We start from the raw sequence: 20,101 nt of genomic DNA on the forward strand, positions 1-20,101 counted from the left end.
GGGATATGAAGGCAAGTAAAAACCCAATTATAAATAAAATAATTATATTATAAATGTATGAAAATCAGTAACAAAATCTGTATGAAAATACGAAACGCCAGGCACGCAGATTGTCGGCGCCGGTTACCTGAATCTCAAATCGGCCTGCACTGAACGCGTACCCTAAAATTCAGAAACCTTCGCGCGCGTGTGCATAACACCTCACCAAAGTTTCATCGCTTTCGGATGAATGGTATATGAACGCATACGGGATAAACAAACAAACATTCATTTTTATATATATATATATAAAATTAAATAACGGCAAGGGATTGGAACGTCATTAAAAATTATTATAACATACAAGAAAACTAAAACAAAATCTACAAATAATTTTTAATGGTACTTTAAAAAAAAAAAAACTTAATGAATACACATTAAACTCTATGAAGAATTTTTTAAATTTAGTAATGTAAGACATGATCATTTAGGGATAGAGCTTGTATGTTAAAGCTTGTATGTTAAATAGAAAGTCGATTTGTGTATTTTATTGTTTAAATGGATTTAAGAATTTTTTAAATTTAGTAACGAAGCATGATTAAAGGGAAAGACAGTTAGTGTTTTTAATTTTTAAAAGGATTTAAGTAAAGAAAATTAGTATTACTTCGGTTAAGCTGTAGAAGCTGTTAAGAATATACTATTTTCATTATTTTATGTTATTCAATATTAATTATTTTATATTTTTCATTATTTAATGAAAAATTATTGAAGAATAATAACAACAACCTTAATCATCACAACTTAAAAAAGATCTATTTTTTAAAATGTTTATAGGAGATTAAGATTCTCTAAGAATAGTTCCAGAAAACTGAATGAAAAAACAGGATGTTTTACAAATGAAATTCTATAAAAGACTGCACAAAACCAGAGTTTATGTGAAAATCACTGAGTAACAGTCGTAAAATTTTCTCTATAACAAGTTCCTCCTTGACAATCCTTATGTTTTATTTATTTTGTTATACATTCATTAAATACATTTTTATTTATTTAATATTTATATAAAATAAAAAAATATTTTTGTCTTAAAATATAAAAGTAACAATCTGACTACAACAAATGAATGGCTACAAAAATAAATAAAAAATAAAAAAACCATTAATTAATTCAACAAATTTTAGTAACTGCTACTGACTATACTTGAAAAAAAAACAATATTCCAACCAAAGGTAGAAGAAAAGAAAAAACCCAGTTTTGAGCAATCGAGAACCTCCCCACTCATAATCTATGAAGAAACCGTGAGTATTTTTATTTATATATATATATATATATTTATTTATATATATATATATATATATATATTGCGCGCGCGCGTTTTGTTGTTTACGATAGAATCCATCAGTTTGTTTAGCATTTCTTTTAGATTTATTTTGTTATAGTAAATGATCGACACTGATTCAACTTGAAAGTACTTCCAAGCAATTCTTTAAAAGGAAACGAATGTAAAGCATTTAAAGTGAAACAAAATATTATTATCATATAATTTTATGGGGAAAAAATGAAAGGAAAAAAAATACATAAAAACATAAATATTTCACATAATAAAACGTTATCGGTATCGTCACCTTATAGAGAGAATGCAAACGATAAATACTACGAATGAAAGAAGGTAGTCTTTAAGGAAGACTGTGAGCCCAATCCCAAGTGACTAGTATATGGAGGAAAAGCTATTTGTCGCTGGAGAAAGCCCAATTATAGTATTTCTTTTTTTATTATGGAAGGAAAGATGCCGATCGCTTGAAGCGGGCGGGGAAGAACGTTCTTGGGCGGGATTGATTACATATTATTTCCCGGTTCCGATTTCGTTAATCCTTCCTTTCTCATTATCCATCTCCAGGTTTTACCACTTTCTTCCTGGAGATATTCCAGGATTTTTTTCGAAGTTAACTGCAAATGCTAAGTGCCAGGAGATTTTTAGATAGATTCCTCACGGTTAATATTTGTGTGATCTGATGAACACATGAATACGAACCAATTTCTTATTTCGGTGGTCCTAAAAGAAAGCCCTTCTCTTCTTGTTTTTCTGTTTAGCCTCCAGAACCACCCTAAAGTATTACTTCAGAGGATGAATAAAAATATGTATGAACGTAAACGAAGTGTAGTCTTGTACAGTCTCAGATCGACCATACCTGAGATGTGTGGTTAATTGAAACCCAACCACCAAATAACACCGGCATCCACGATCTAGTATTCAAATCCGTATAAAAGAAACTGCCTTTACTAGGATTTGAACCTTAGAACTGTCGCTTTCAAAATCAGCTGATTTGCGATGACGAGTTCACCACTAGACCAACCCGATGGGTTACTAAAACAAAGCCCGTTACGAGCTAACTATGTATATTTCTACACCAAGCAGACGCTCCTAATTAAATGTTTGAGAAAATACATATTTGAAGTATATTAACATTAAAAAAAATATTAAGAAATAACTATTCTGAAATAATTATATGGAAATACTTTGCTGGAGGAAAAAATCTTTATGGGAATCAAATACAAGCTGCATAAATACATTTTGGTATCTAAAAACATGGATTCTTTCAAGATTAAAAAAAAACTATTTATAAAAAGTGGCCTTGATTTAAAGTTAACATTTTTTCAAAAAATGATAAATTACAAATTTAGCACACCAGGTACCGAGTCAACCAGGCAATCGAGTTCGAGACCCAGCCAGACCGAGTTACTTTTTTACACTTTAAATATTATTCATTTATTTAATTCTACCTACCTGTCACCTGTGACATCACGTCACATAGCAGTATTTAGAGCATTTTTGGGGTTGAGGGTGCGATTTTGCAAAATTTGTTTACAAATATTGCTATTTTTTTAATTGTTATCAAATGTACCCAAAAAAATATGACGGTAATTAGGTGAAATCTGGAGATACTGAGAGTGAACTTGCACTACAGCCTCGCCCCTTGACCTTTTCTTTTGAAAATTTAATGGCATCAAAGCCTCATATATAGAAGTAATCTGTCTAAGTTTGGTCAAAATCAGTCCAGTACTTCTGGAAATATAAGATGATTTAGAGGCAACACCGAACACACACACGTACATACGAACATTAACATGCGGAAAATTTCCGTCTGGATTTTTGAGTTTCTTAAAACGTCAACATCCGGTGAAAACCGCATTTGCCCAAATTGGACCGATTACAATACTTCCTAGAGCTACAACGTCATCTAGACGGGAAAGTAAAATAAACAAATAAATGAAAACTAAACTGAAAAAATAATCAGAACAAAAGAGCAAAAACTTTAAGATTGCATTATATTTATTACATTCTCTGTATTTAATATAAAAATAAAAAAAATATTCAATAAAAAAAATTAAAAGGAAAAAATAAAGCATTTTACATATTGTACAATATTTCCAGCTACCTATTAGATTTCAGTCAGAGATGAAATGAGTAAGGTGAACGTAAATAAAACGGTACGTTCTTACATTTCTATTTATTACTTATATACGTGCAGGCGGATTGAATATCATAAGAGTTCAAAGGAAAATAGAATGTTATTTTTCTTTTCTTTTATAATAATATGAATATGCAGGCTGTATGGAAGTAGAAAATATAAAGTAAATAAAATCTTTAAACATAAAACCTCTTTGATATTATTTGTTATACAATAAAATGTTTCTTTAGTTTTAATAAAAATAAATTTTTTCCTTCCTATTTCAGTACTAATTTACGTAAATTATTATAATTAGAACATCTTAAAAAAAAATTATTTTTCGTATCCTAAAATAAAATTAATGGAACATTTCTTTATTTGAAACTTAAGATAATATTTCGTTCAATATTTGAATTTAAAGGTAAAGTATTGCATTTATTTTCCAGCTACCCTGATCAAGTCATGATTACCAAAAAATTTTTGATTTTAGAAACTTCCTTAATTTGAGGGATAAATTTAAGAAAAAATTAATTATAGAGAATTTCTAACAAAACAAAAAAAAGAAATGAATTTAAAACAAAATTACTTAAAAATAATGAGAAAATAAAGTACAAATTTTATGAGAAAGTAATAAACAAATTGCTTCTCATTGTTTTGGGTCCGGAACATAATATAGTTGCTCTTTAATGTAAGAGCCCTTGAAGTGATAAAAAATATAAAAAAAAGTTTTTTTTTAATAATAATTAAAAGTGTTAGAGCCAAAAAAACAAAAAAAAAAAAAACAAAAAAACAAAAACAGAACGTATACCTTTTATAAGTAGGAAATAAATTTAGAAACTTTTCCAAAAATATTTATATATATGTTAAACATAAAAAATTCCCTTAAGTAAAGATTCTCTAAATCTAACATCCCTTAAATAAAGGCTAAAATAAGAAAAACAAATTTTCCAAAAACTTATCTGGATTTAAGAATCGGGGATCTGTATTTAAATAAAATTGCAGATTCTTTTGGTAGCTCTGTTGAAGTGTTAAACTTTCATAAAGAATTTTTTTTTTAGTTATTAAACCGAAGAGAGATAAGAAAAAAATACATATATTCTGGTTTTATTGAACTATTTTTTTTTTTTTATTATTATAATTATATATTTATTGTAGGTAACAAATTTCCTTTAAAAAAGTTTTTTTTTTTAAATTGCCTCTGAAGAAAATCAAGATTGTTTTTTTGTAATACGTCTTCATTCCCTAATGAAATTTCTTCTAAAAAAATAATAATATGATCAATTCCCCATATGTGAAAATATTTGAAGAAAATTGGTTTATTCAATCCTGAGATATGAGACTAAACGTAATGCGACACATACACTTACGTATATAAATATACATATGTTTTTTTTTATCTAGATGAACTAGTTGGACCGTAAATCGTAAAGATTGGAAAAAACCAAATACCCCATTTTTGACATGAACACCATATTTACCCTATATGGCTAGAATAGTTATATTCACCGGGAAAAAAATAAATTAAATTCTCTTACGTAAAAAATAAAGCGATTCTAAAACGACCAACAGACATACCTAAAAAGTTTATGAATAAAACGTTATATTAATTAATTATAATGAATGATCAAGACTGAGATTCTAAACTAATGAATTTAATTAAAAAATTTATGCGTACATGCAAAAAATAAAATAATAAACTGATCGATGCAAGGCGATTCCGTGCATAATTTACTTGTGGGATTAATAAAAATAGAAAAAAATTTCGTATGCCGATAATAAAATATTAATGTAAACTTACAGAATCCTCAGGTTGGCCATTCCTTCGAAATCATGTTCGAATATTACAGTCAAGTTGTTCCCTTGGAGGTCACTGTAAACAAAAATAAATTGTTATTAATAATAAAAAAAAGCTGACAACACAGTTGTAGGACTTTCCCGTCACACGATTAAAGCCGCGTTTCGGGAAATTCCTAGAATTATGGGTTGTTTCTGATGCATGGCTTAGACAAACAAATTAAAATATTTATCGATTTATTTAAATACAATATTTTTTCGTTTATTTAATTCAATGATTCTAATTAAAGCGCGCGCTCATACCGCATTTAATTCGCGCGGGTGTGGCGGTACTAGCAGTGACGGTCGGGAATAACTAAACTAATATATATATCACAACTTACATAGAACAAATTTCACTTTAAGGTCGGCAGAGTGGTGAGCCGTGAAGCATAACGAACCAGGTTCCCGAGTTGACTCGTCCTTTAATCGAGTTCGAACCCAACCAGAGCGAGTTACTTTTTTAAACTTTAAATATTATTCATTTAATTCTACCGTTTACGTGTGACTTCACAACATAGCAGTAATGTCGACCATTTTTTTTGGGCTGCAGGTGCGATTTTGCAAAGTTTTTTGCAAATACATCGTTATTTTTTAATTGTTAACAAATGTGCCTAAGAAAAATATGACCATAATTAGGTGAAATCTCGAGATACCAAGGGGACCTTGCTCTACAGCCTCGCCCCCTTGACGTTTAAGCTGAAAATTTAATGGCGTATATAGAAGTAATCTGACCAAGTTTGATCAAAATCAGTACAGTAGTTCTAGAGATATAAGGTGTTCGGCTAACACCGAACACACTCACGTACATACAAGCATTTGCAGAAAATTTCCATCCGTTTTTTTTGTTTTTGGGTTCCTCAGGGATCAAAACGTCAAGATCTGGTAAAAACCGCATATGTCCAAATTGGACCGATTACAATAGTTTTCCTTCTAGAGATATAGTCTGCTACAGCGCTATCTAGACGAGAAAGTAATACGATTTTTAATAATTCAATGATTAAAATAAAATGTAAATACTGCTTATATTCGATTTTATGTAAGGGATAATGGGAGATATAGATTGCGTTATTCAATTTTCTACCCGACCGTAAGTTATCCCGATCGATTGGAGGCATAGTATAAAATGCATTGTTTTCAACAGAAAAGAATAAATTACTCTGATGAAGTACACTACATATCATGTTAAATCTTATGAGATAATAGTTTCAAAGTGATTAAAGTAAAAATTACACTTATAAGAATTTCTTTCTCTGAAAATAATAATATATACTTTGTGGCTAGTACCTACGATAATGCAGAAAATGTATCACAGTATTGAATATTCCCTGCATTTTTCAGGGCTTGGCGTACTGCTAAAGACAATACATTTGGCTCACAGAAGAATTAAAAACACAGAAAAGCATTTCCCACAGTCTTAATAAAATATCGCCGATAGCATAGATTGCTTGTTATTCTTGAAAATGACTAAACATTTTTTAGAAAATAAATGTTTCATGTTAGGTCGCCTACAGCTACTCTTAGATTACGTTTCCCGATTTACGTGATGTTAACAGTTGATCTGACAAGCAGGGGACAAATCGGCTTCAACTCCTTTAACAACAAACCGAATACGAATTGTACTTGTAAGTTAAAAATTTATTACCGACTAAGATGTCCTAACAGGATTCGAGCTTATAATTTATGGGTAAAAAATGAAGAAACCTAACGCCGAACTATCGAATTACGATGTCACCTACTCTATTCCGTGTTACAATAACCACATTACGCAATGATTTATTATTAATATCATTATGTTGATAAAAATTCTAATATTAACAGCACTTTTTCCCTTTTTTTATAATAAATGTTTAATACTATTACATCATGTCTTCGTCTACGGAATTAGAAATCGTTATTAATCTCTTTTTTACGTTAATTAATAATAAAAAATTACTATACTTTTTTTTTTTTAATAAAAATTAAACTCTATTTCGGTGTATAGTTATTAGAATACATCGTTTTCCTTTCTAAAATTAATTCATTAATGGCATTATATTAAATTATTTTCAAATAATCATATCACCTGTCAATATTACTCAAAGTTTATATTAGCAGAATATGAATTAATCATCATTTTATTTCTCAACAGTCTTCTTCTTACGTGTAGAATATTACTACAAAGATAATAATATATTAAAAGATAACTGAGGAAATAGGATGTAGTAATTAAGTTTAAGTTAAAAGATTAATATATAACAGAACAGAATGGAATGGAAAGTAGCATCAAACCAAGTAGACTGATTGCTAATTTCAATAAAGTAAAAAAAAAAAAAAAAATTGATATCTAAAAATTAAAATTTTTTAATTGGGGAAAAACAAAAATCAGAATGATGAAATCCCTGGTGTGTAAACAGAAAATATTTAAATGATAAACGCTCTTGACGAGGAAAAAACAAATAAAACATATAATTAGCAAAATTAATTAATATCAAAAAAAAAATCGCTGCCGATAATGAATGCGATTAATATTAATAATAAACAAATTAACATATAGAGTTAGTAACAAAGTGTATTAGGTTACTCATCTCCGTACAACACACCTACAGTTCATTACAGCAGCACGTCAACAGTTTAAAATCATACATCATTTGCAAATTCAAATTATTTGCATTTTCTACAATTTAAATATATTCATACTCCCTCCCCACCACTTTAACTTTTAACCACCTATCGATACGAATAGCTCATCCCATGACTTTTAATTCATTAGTATTATAATTACTACCAGTGTATTTAATTATTCAACCAAATAACTGAATATATAATTAACAACAGAATTTTATTTGATAAAACAAAAAAAAACTTCCTATCGAAGAAATTACTTTATTTTACACCTACATAGAAAATTAGCATATTTTTTAATTCAGGCGTACACATAAACCAAGCTAACAAGTACTGTATGTATGTTTATCCCAGCACGCTAATACGCAGCACTTAGAATACATTGTATCAAAACATTGTGCATTGAACAGCAATACCTATGCATTTTATAGTGCTCGATCAAGTTGAATACTCTCAATACATGATCACGCTTCGTTTAGTTCTCGGTGTTAAGTCAAAAAGTTATAAAACGATTGTATGTTAATTATTATTTTAAAAATCCTTGAAAAAAGAAAAAAAAACTGATATTGGTGAAGAAAAATATTTTTTGAACAAACAGACCGTGTTAAACCTTTAAATAATCTGAAATTAATGAAAAGTCAGACAGGCTTTAGAAAGTTTCATGTATGAGATCGAAAGGTTGTAAAGCATTACTACAAAATATTTCACTAACAATATCATACAAAATCTAAAATTTAAAGATACAATTTACTTGTCAATCGGATTTTGTTGTAACATTATATTTCCAACCGATTTCAGAATTTGTTCCATAAAGATGTAGAGCAATTACAAAGTAGCATTAAATAAAATGTAATATGATCACTGCACGAAGTAATTTAAACTAATTTATTGACGCATAAATTATTTACACACATAATCAATTATATATAAGATTTAGACGTGTATAATATTTCCCAACGAAATGGGAATACCAAACACATATACATTTAATCGATCTTACAAAGACAATATCGATAGAACCGTTTTTTCAAAGCTAAACTACTTTTTTATAGTATATATCGATACAATGTTTCAGAGTTCCGTACTAGAGTTAAGACGAAGTCATAGTAGCATGACTGATACGATATAAAAGTCAATTACAAACTTAAAAAAAATAACAAGTGTTCTATACCACGGTTGAAATAGAAAGTAAGGAAGTACAATATTAAAAAAAAAAAACAAAAAAAAGTAGTGTTATAAGATAAGAACGAATAAGTTAAATAATATATAGATTAGCATAAAATAGATTAAGTATAGTTTTGTATATATAAAATTTTATTCTTTAAACAAATTTTCGTTAAATTGCTTTTACGCTATAAAAAAGCCACAGAATCTGAACGAGTTTAAAAATGAGTACTTTTTTACTTCCTTGCACGAAATGAAGGAAATATTGTGATCGCGAAAAATTGGTGGAAATGGATATTTCAACGGAAATATCCATTTTAACCATCCCTGAATCCGTTTTGACTAGTTTCGGCGTGACGTCTGTACGTATGTATCTCGCATAACTCAAAAACGATTAGCCGTAGGATGTTGAAATTTTGGATTTAGGATTGTTGTAACATCTAGTTGTGCACCTACCCTTTTGATTGCAATCAACTGGACCAAAAGTGTCCAAAAAAGCCCGAAATCAAAAAAAATCTTGATTTTTTTTTCTTTTTCTTAATTGCAGCAATAAGCCCTCATCGAGACCTTTTCAACGATATATCATAAGTGGCGCTTACTTTCATTGGTGCCCGAGTTATAGCCAAATAAAATTTTAATTAATGAAATATTTGGATCTTATAAAGAGAAGGCGACCCAAAGAGAACATCGGTTCAAATCCGACTTCATCTTCTTTTTTTTTAACTTTTTTTTAATTTCATTATATTGATTTATTAACCTTTATTAAAAAATTAACCTTTGATTGTAAAAAAAAATTACAATTAATAATAATTCAATAATAACAATAAAAAAAGAAAAAAATATCAAAAGTTATTAATGAAAAAGAATTTTATGTACTTTTCATTAAAAAAAAAAAAAAAAAATTGCTTAAATGTAATTTAATAGGCGTACAAGGAAATCATATGGTGTCAACATAAGATTTTTACAGCTTATATAAAAGCTAATGAATTTATCATTTGGTATAAAGATAGAAAAAATAATATTACAAACATTTATCAAAATAGTTAAAAATTTACTTTATACTTTTTAGTCATACATTAATGAAATTATTATCATATATTGCATGAGTTTAATTAGTAGGCTAATTTGGATTTCAAAAGATAACATTATAAATTGAAACCCAGCATAGTGGTTTGCAGAATTTGCAATTTTTTACACTCGCAACCTTAATTTACCCCCGTACGGGGAGATATTTACAAAAGTGATGGTGGAAGATTATATTGTCACCCGACCTTAGTAACTGTGCAAAATTTCATCAATCGGTAATGTCAGAAAGTATGTTAAATTAAGTATGCAAAATTTGAGGACAAACATAAAAAAAAAATTGTGAGTTACAGAAAAGCAAGTAATAATGATTTGGGAAGTCGCGTTCACCACTAGATCAACCCGGTGGGTTAAAGGACATCCCCTGGGCTGTGTAATACTTAAGTGCAGGATCCAGCCCGGGGGAGAAGAAAACAAAAAAAATAATACTTCAAAATAGCCGACAGCTATCTCTGTATTTATAAAAATTAAACAGATTACAGTTTTGACTAAGACATCGAATATAATTGAACTTCAAAATTAATTTCAAATTTAACTTCAAAATTAAAAAGAAAAAACAATACTCAAAAGAGAGTACTTAGTTTCGATTCTTTCTTGCCTTTATGATTTATTGTACGTTTGGTGAGAAACGAAATTGTTAATTTTAAAAAAGTAGTAAGAAAAAGTAGAAGAAACAAAACAGCAGTGGCACTGTAATCATAAATAAGCAATAAACCAAGTTTTTAAACAAAGTGAAATAAAAAGAAAAAACGCTGTATCAAGGATAAAATTTAAACTAATTGTATTTAACAATACATTGTTAATTTCAATTATACTGCATTAGTTAAATAATAAATATAAAAGGTTGAATATAAGACTAAATATATTAAATAAAAAAATCTTGGATATTATGTTCTTGTTTGTAATAGTAACATAAATTAAGATAAAACAAAACAAACATTAAATACTGAAACCGCAATTTAACTGAAATCAATGGAAACTTACAACTTACATTATATTAATACAAATCTTAAAAGAAAATTATAATATTTAAATAAATTGGATCGCAGAATTTGAAAGATATCACTTTTTAATAGATATAAACAAAAAGGAAACTGAATTTTACAATTTCATGAAACAACAAAGCCTGGTTATTTTTTTATCTTTGTATTAGCATGCCTACCATGTAATAGCACGCACCCTTACAGGTCGTATTTATTTATAAGCGTATATTACTTCGCCTATAAATAAACGCGACCTATATAATGCATTATTACGTACACATCGGAGTACCAGATTTAATTACAACAACAAATAGTTGAGAATACTGCTCTTACAGTTAAATTTAAGTAAAATTATTGTAAAAATTATCTCGTTACACATTAAATGTCTTAACACATTAAATCTATAATATTAATAATGCTTCAGAGTAATAAAACGACTTGTATGTAAACATAATACAACTAACAATCGTATAAGTTGTGTCATATAAAATAAAACTAAGCTCAGACATTTATTCTACATTCTAATAATTTATGATTATCGGTTAGCATTTTTAAAATTACCAATCCAAAAGTTTGTTCACACACACACACACACACACACACACACACACACACACACACACACACACACACACACCAACACACACACACCAACACACACACACCAACACACACACACACACACACACACACCAACACACACACACACACACACACACACACACACACACACATCCATAATAATTCGGTGTATGATACTAAATACAAAGTGTTCTGTAATACATGAAACAATAATCTGATGCGGACACCATATAACTTCCTTGTACACCTATTAAATTACATATACACTTTTTTTTTTTTTAATGAAAAGTATGTAAAATTTTATTTCATTAACAACTTCTGATATTTTTTCATATATATTATTATTATTGAATTAGTATTTATCGTAAAATGTTTTTACAATTACAGGTTAATAATTATTAATAAATCAATATATTTAAATAAAAAAAAAAAAAAAAATGTTAAAAAAAAGGAAATGAAGTCTGATTTGAACTGATGTGCCTTCCCCTTCTAAGATCCAAATATTTCATTAATTAAAATTCCATTTGGTTGTAACTCTGGAACCAATCAAAATAAGTACCACTTATGATAAATCGTTGAAAATCTCTCAATGAGGGCTTATTACTGCGGTTAAGAAAAAGTCTAAAATCCAAATATTTTGGATTTTGGGTATTTTTGGACACTTTTTGTCTAGTCAATTGCAATAAAAAGGATAGGTGCACAACTAGATGTTACAATAGTCCTAAATTTAAAATTTTAACATCCTACGGCTAATCGTTTTTGAGTTGTGCGAGATACATACGCACATGCTAAAGTATGCACAGAGGTCACGCCGAAACTAGTCAAAATGGATTCAGGGATGGTGTAAATGGATATTTCCGTTGAAATCTTAAAAAACCGAAATTTTTCGCGATCACAATACTTCCTTTACTTTTTACAAGGAAGTAAAAAGCAGAGTAAATCAAACAATCTGTTAATTTCAATGAAAAATCTGAAACCGTAACTAAAGTTCTTGAAATAAATATAAAATAGTAAAAGTAAAAGATAATAAGTTTAGTTTACTGTACATTTTAAAAGAATAAAAAAGTAAATACTTTATCATATATTTCTAGTTTATTTTAAAGCTCATACTTTCGTTCATTGTAATATATTTGTTGATGTCACGGCGATTATGACGATTTACTTTAACTCAATAGTAGCGTCAGAGAAACTGCAATCGCAGTTAGACCTTCTCAGCAAATCAAATGGAAGGTACAAGTTAATTCTGCAAAGTCGAGTCAAGTGACGTTTCCGATGAGAAGGGGAATTTTTTCCCTAGGGTCTGCCTAAATGGAGTTCACATCCTTCATTCGGACAATGTACGATACCTAGGACTTCTTTATTTGAACCGCCGCGTAACATGGAAAACCCATGTGAGAGAAATGAAATGATTAATTATCAAGCTTAGACGGTCGAAATTGTTATTATGAAGAAGGTCTGTGTTATTGTTACATAACAACGTGTTGTTGTTCAAGGCGTTTTTAAAATCAATATGGGCCTACGGAATAAAACTTTGGGGTACGGCAAACAATAGCAATATTGACATCATCCAGAAGTTCCAGAACAATGTACTGAAGAACATTTGGGAAGCGCCATGGTTTGCGAAGAACAAGGAAATCCACGATTATGTAGGGATGCCATCTATTCGTGATGAAATTCACCGGCTAGGAACAAAGTATGTACGTGCACGAAAACTCTTAACCTTTTGGATAATAGAGAAGATGTAGTACAACTGAAGAGGCTGCATTTGTTGGATCTAGTGGCTGTTGTGCGTTGAATATCATCCTTTTCTTATTGAAGTTTTCTGATATTATTTATGAATTTTTTTTGTAGTTAATGAATTATGAATTTGTTTGTTTCGGGGTTTCGACTTCGTTATAAGTGACCAGTGTTAATTTGTTATATGTCTTCTTTTTTTAATGTGTGACTTGTGAAAATTTTTTTATTCTCAATTGCTTGTTCTGTTATGATACCGGTCAATTTTATTGTTCTCAATACCTATATTACATTATACTTTCCCTTTTATTATAGCTATTCTATATCCTATTCAATTAGCTTATAAAGTTCAAGTAAACAAACTGCGCGTACGAGTGTTCAGGCGGCCGATTCACAAGCATCTTCTATAAATCCTAATGCATTTAAAGAAACTACGCGACGTTAATATTAATCACGCACTAATAAATTTTAAATTATTGCATATATTTTAAATTTAAATAAATTACGATATTTTGAGTTTTTTAAGAGTTATGAAATTGTCAATTGTCCGAACAAAAAATTGCAAAAACTATAAAATTATTTACAGTTTACCAACCGTAAAATTTCACTAATATCATAGATTAAATTTCTATAATTAACAAATAATAAATTCGATTCAGTTATCGTCATCTGATTGTGAAAAATCCATAGCGCTGTCAGTATTAAGAAATACAATGAGAGGTTCAATTTTGCTTTCTATTATGTTATCCAATTCCCAATAATTTGGTTCAACAATATGTTTGAATTCCTGTTGGCCTTTTTTATTGACGACCTTTAAGTATAAATGTTTACCATCAGACATTCTAAAAGGAATATTTTCTGACACTAAGTCACTTTTGATGTGTCTGCAAATTAACTCAATCGGGTTGAGTACACAATGATAAGAAGGTAATCGATGCACGGGTTTTCCACTAGATCTTGTTAACTCATCAATTTTATAGACATTAAAATTACTTTTAATAAACGATATCATAGCAATAATTGGACCTTAAGTTTACCCACTTCAAAGATCATTCCTTTTGAACTAATCCATATTTTGATATCATTCTTTTTCCAAGAAACGGGTGGAATTCTTTCCTTTTTACATAAATGATAAGGAGCGTCGTCTAAGACAATAACCGAATTATTGTGTTATCTTCCAGAGAAGATAAGACATCTCTAAACCATTTTTCAATTAGTAATATTCGTGTACTTTTTTACGAATCTCGTTTTTATCGAAATAGTCAAATTTTTCTTCAACTAATCTACGGAGTTTGTTTTTTTTGGAAATCATAATTCATTAGTAGATTCATAATCGCGAATCACATCACGCATAGAAGCAGCACAACTTCCACTTATGTTAGCAGTTTGTTAACGACATCCGAAATCAACGCCGTGGGATACTCTGTAATTCGATTTTGTAAGCATTTAGAGTGATGTTTTTCGCACGACAAGTGCTTTTTTCGCGGTCTTTTTTTATGGAGATGATATTAATAATCCTGCACTATTATCAGTTGTATCGGTATCACATGGTGACACAATAATGGCATAACTCAAGTTGTACTGACACCAATCTAGGAATACCCTACATTCACCTTCCAGTAAACATAAAAATTTGCATTATATTAACTTTAAATAACATTAGCGTAAATAAATAACAGAAACACAAAAATTGAACACGAGAACAAAGGTGTGAATATGATAAGATCAAGGGTTTTAATAAAATTGAGAAGAGATAACGTTATATAAACATTTGATTACATTGACTACTTTACTATATGACAAATTAATTATACGACTAATGATTATAGTGTTTTTGTAGATACGGCCGCTTTGTAAATCGGTACTGATACAAGGTACTCAACAAAATCATGACGAAATCACTAAACTAATGCAACGTTTGTTTATTCTTCACGCTATTAGCCAACTGAATACAGAATAGCTATATTCGCCGGAAAAGTAATATATATGTATTAGTACAGTGAATTTTTTTTTTCCTCCTCTATGAATCATGAGACCTTGCCGTTGGTGAGGGGGCTTGAGTGCTCAGGGATACAGAGTAGCTGGACCGAAGGTGCAACCATATCGGAGAGGTATCTGTTGAGAGCCAGACTAAGGAATGATTCCTGAAAGAGGGCAGCAGCTCTTTCAGTAGTTGTTAGGGGCGTGAGTCACAATGACTTAAACGGCCGTATCAACATCACTCAGTCCTCTGAGTACTGCGCAGCTGAAAGCAATGGAAAACTACAGCTGCTTTTTTTCCAAGAAAATGTGGCTCTCTGCATTTTCACATAGCAATAATGGAGGCGCCTTCCTTGGTAAAATATTCCGGAGGTAAAATAGTCCCCCGTTCGGATCTCCGGGTGGGGACTACTAAGGAAGGGGTCACCAGAAAATTAAAAAATAACATTCTACGAGTCGGAGCGTGGAATGTTAGAAGCTTAAAAAAGGTTGGTAGGCTAGAAAATTTAAAAAGGGAAATGGATAGGGTGAATGTGGATATAGTAGGAATTAGTGAGGTTCGGTGGGAAGAGGAAGGCGACTTTTGGTCAGGTGATTTTAGAGTAATTAACTCAGCGTCAAATAATGGGCAGACAGGAGTAGGTTTCGTGATGAACAAGAAGATAGGGAGGAGAGTGGAGTATTTCAAAACGCATAGCGATAGAATCATTGTAATAAGGATAAAATCAAAACCTAAACCGACAACGATTGTTAACGTTTATATGCCTACAAGCGCCCATGATGATGATGAGGTAGAGTGTGTATACGAAGAGATTGATGAAGCAATTAAACACGTAAAAGGAGATGAAAATTTAATAATAGTTGGAGATTGGAATGCAAGCATTGGAAAAGGCAAGGAAGGAAATATAGTGGGTGAATACGGGCTGGGCAAAAGGAATGAAAGAGGGGACCGACTTATAGAGTTTTGCACGAAGTATAATTTAGTAATTGCCAACACCCAATTTAAAAATCATAATAGAAGAATATACACTTGGAAAAAGCCAGGCGATACTGCAAGGTATCAGATAGATTATATCATGGTTAAGCAAAGATTTAGAAATCAACTCGTCGACTGCAAAACTTACCCTGGAGCAGACATTGATAGCGACCATAATTTGGTGATAATGAAATGTAGATTGGGGTTTAAAAACCTGAAGAAAAGGTGTCAGATGAATCGGTGGAATTTAGAGAAGCTTGAGGAAGAGGAGGTAAAGAAGATTTTCGAGGAGGACATCGCAAGAGGTCTGAGTAAAAAAGATAAGGTAGAAAATGTAGAAGAAGAATGGGAGAATGTTAAAAAGGAAATTCTTAAATCAGCAGAAGCAAACTTAGGCGGAATAAAGAGAACTGGTAGAAAACCTTGGGTTTCAGACGATATATTGCAGCTGATGGATGAACGTAGAAAATATAAGAATGCTAATGATGAAGAAAGTAAAAGGAACTATCGGCAATTAAGAAATGCTATAAATAGGAAGTGCAAACTGGCGAAAGAAGAGTGGATTAAAGAAAAGTGTTCAGAAGTGGAAAGAGAAATGAACATTGGTAAAATAGACGGAGCATACAGGAAAGTTAAGGAAAATTTTGGGGTACATAAATTAAAATCTAATAATGTGTTAAACAAAGATGGTACACCAATATATAATACGAAAGGTAAAGTCGATAGATGGGTGGAATATATTGAAGAGTTATACGGAGGAAATGAATTAGAAAATGGTGTTATAGAGGAAGAAGAGGAAGTTGAGGAGGATGAAATGGATGAAACAATACTGAGATCTGAATTTAAGAGAGCACTAAAAGATTTAAATGGCAGAAAGGCTCCTGGAATAGACGGAATACCTGTAGAATTACTGCGCAGTGCAGGTGAGGAAGCGATTGATAGATTATACAAACTGGTGTGTAATATTTATGAAAAAGGGGAATTTCCGTCAGACTTCAAAAAAAGTGTTATAGTTATGATACCAAAGAAAGCAGGGGCAGATAAATGTGAAGAATATAGAACAATTAGTTTAACTAGTCACGCATCAAAAATCTTAACTAGAATTTTATACAGAAGAATTGAGAGGAGAGTGGAAGAAGTGTTAGGAGAAGACCAATTTGGTTTCAGGAAAAGTATAGGGACAAGGGAAGCAATTTTAGGCCTCAGATTAATAGTAGAAGGAAGATTAAAGAAAAACAAACCAACATACTTGGCGTTTATAGACCTAGAAAAGGCTTTCGATAACGTAGATTGGAATAAAATTTTCAGCATTTTAAAAAAATTAGGGTTCAAATACAGAGATAGAAGAACAATTGCTAACATGTACAGGAACCAAACAGCAACAATAACAATTGAAGAACATAAGAAAGAAGCCCTAATAAGAAAGGGAGTCCGACAAGGATGTTCCCTATCTCCGTTACTTTTTAATCTTTACATGGAACTAGCAGTTAATGATGTTAAAGAACAATTTAGATTCGGAGTAACAGTACAAGGTGAAAAGATAAAGATGCTACGATTTGCTGATGATATAGTTATTCTAGCCGAGAGTAAAAAGGAATTAGAAGAAACAATGAACGGCATAGATGAAGTTCTACGCAAGAACTATCGCATGAAAATAAACAAGAAGAAAACAAAAGTAATGAAATGTAGTAGAAATAACAAAGATGGACCATTGAATGTGAAAATAGGAGGAGAAAAGATTATGGAGGTAGAAGAATTTTGTTATTTGGGAAGTAAAATTACTAAAGATGGACGAAGCAGGAGCGATATAAAATGCCGAATAGCACGAGCTAAACGAGCCTTCAGTAAGAAATATAATTTGTTTACATCAAAAATTAATTTAAATCTCAGGAAAAGATTTTTGAAAGTGTATGTTTGGAGTGTCGCTTTATATGGAAGTGAAACTTGGACAATCGGAGTATCTGAGAAGAAAAGATTAGAAGCTTTTGAAATGTGGTGCTATAGGAGAATGTTAAAAATCAGATGGGTGGATAAAGTGACAAATGAAGAGGTATTGCGGCAAATAGATGAAGAAAGAAGCATTTGGAAAAATATAGTTAAAAGAAGAGACAGACTTATAGGCCACATACTAAGGCACCCTGGAATAGTCGCTTTAATATTGGAAGGACAGGTAGAAGGGAAAAATTGTGTAGGCAGGCCACGTTTGGAGTATGTAAAACAAATTGTTGGGGATGTAGGATGTAGAGGGTATACTGAAATGAAACGACTAGCACTAGATAGGGGATCTTGGAGAGCTGCATCAAACCAGTCAAATGACTGAAGACAAAAAAAAAAAAAAAACAGTCAATTTATATTTTTATTTGAAAATCCTTACCTACCGATTGATGTTTTTTCACTATGTTAGGGGTGATGACGGAAGCCTAACTCCAGATTTTTTTACCCCCTCCCATAGATTTTTGAAAAACTCCAAAAGTTTTTGAAATGCGTTTTTCTCTGAATCTATGCATCTTAAAAAAACGTTTTTCTAACAAAAAATGTAGAGGACATTCTCCTCTACAATTAATGTCTTTGAAGTTATGCCGTATAATTTGAAATTGAAATACTAGGTGGCGTGAAGTTGTAAAAAACAAGTTTTTCGGTTTCTTCGCCGTAAAAATTGTTTTTCGTCTGTATTGCGATTGGAAAAATTGTTAATCTCAAAAAAAGCAGACAACTTTTATTTATACAATTTTCTTGTACGACTTACCGTTTTCGAGCTGTAGCTGGTGAAAGTGTGAAAATGTTGTGAATTGGGCACCTGTTCGAAACCGGTCTAGTCGCTGAACAATGTCGATCTCCCCGGCTACAGTAACAATAGGACCGCTGAGTTGCCATTGTACCGCTATAACTCTGGAATGCTAAGTCGTACAAGAAAATTGTTTGAATAATAGTTGTCTGTTTTTTTTGAGATTACAACTTTTAACAACTTTTCCAAACGCAATACAGACGAAAAACAATTTTTCCGGCGAAGAAACCGAAAAAACTTGTTTTTTACAACTTCACGCCACCTAGTATTTCAATTTCAAATTATACGGCATAACTTCAAAGACAGTAATTGTAGTAGAGAATGTTCTCTACATTTTTTGTTTGAAAAACATTTCTCTAAACTGCTAGATTCAGAGAAAAACGCATTTCAAAAACTTTTTGAGTTTTTCAAATATCTACGGGAGGGGGATCTAAAAAATCTGGAGTTAAGCTTCCCTCATTACCCCTAACGCATGGACAAAAGATCAATCGGTAGGTAAGGATTTTCAAATACAGCCTCTTTTGATGAAAAATTGCCTGTACTAAAACATTATTTTAAATATTTAAAAAAAATCTAAAAATAAACAGAATTAAAATTATAAATAAATAATTAAAAACATATATTATTTTGATAGAAAGAGATAATACAACATCTGGATCGTATTAATAAATCAAGAGTAAAATGTAAGAAAGAAGTGTCAAATAAATTCTACATTTAAATAATATTCAAAGCGACTATTATTAGTTTATTTTTTATTATTATTCCCTTTAATAAGTTTAAAATGTGCATAGTTCTTTAAATAAATGATAAATAAGTAGAGTCGATTTAGTTTTCATGAAGCATTTATTTAAATCATTTTAAATTTGATTTAAATTTTATCACGAATATATTCTATTAATACAACTCGCAATGCTAGATACATAAATAAAAGAAACAAAAGTATAAGTAAATA

The 20,101-nt window shown here is 30.4% G+C and overlaps 1 protein-coding gene across 2 annotated transcripts in view; it reads right to left on the reverse strand.

Moving 5' to 3' along the window:
* sli (slit guidance ligand) overlaps positions 1-5,289 on the reverse strand; it is a 725,932-nt gene extending 720,643 nt beyond the window's left edge. For both annotated transcript variants that reach the window (XM_075365250.1, XM_075365249.1), the window contains exon 1: positions 5,224-5,289. In XM_075365250.1, coding sequence (XP_075221365.1) covers positions 5,224-5,243 — 20 coding nt within the window. In that variant the 5' untranslated portion in view covers positions 5,244-5,289. The remainder of the gene's footprint in view (positions 1-5,223) is intronic.
* Between the last annotated feature and the right edge of the window lie 14,812 nt (positions 5,290-20,101).

This window comes from Lycorma delicatula, chromosome 5, assembly GCF_047948215.1.
Source record: "Lycorma delicatula isolate Av1 chromosome 5, ASM4794821v1, whole genome shotgun sequence".
Taxonomy (NCBI): domain Eukaryota; kingdom Metazoa; phylum Arthropoda; class Insecta; order Hemiptera; family Fulgoridae; genus Lycorma; species Lycorma delicatula.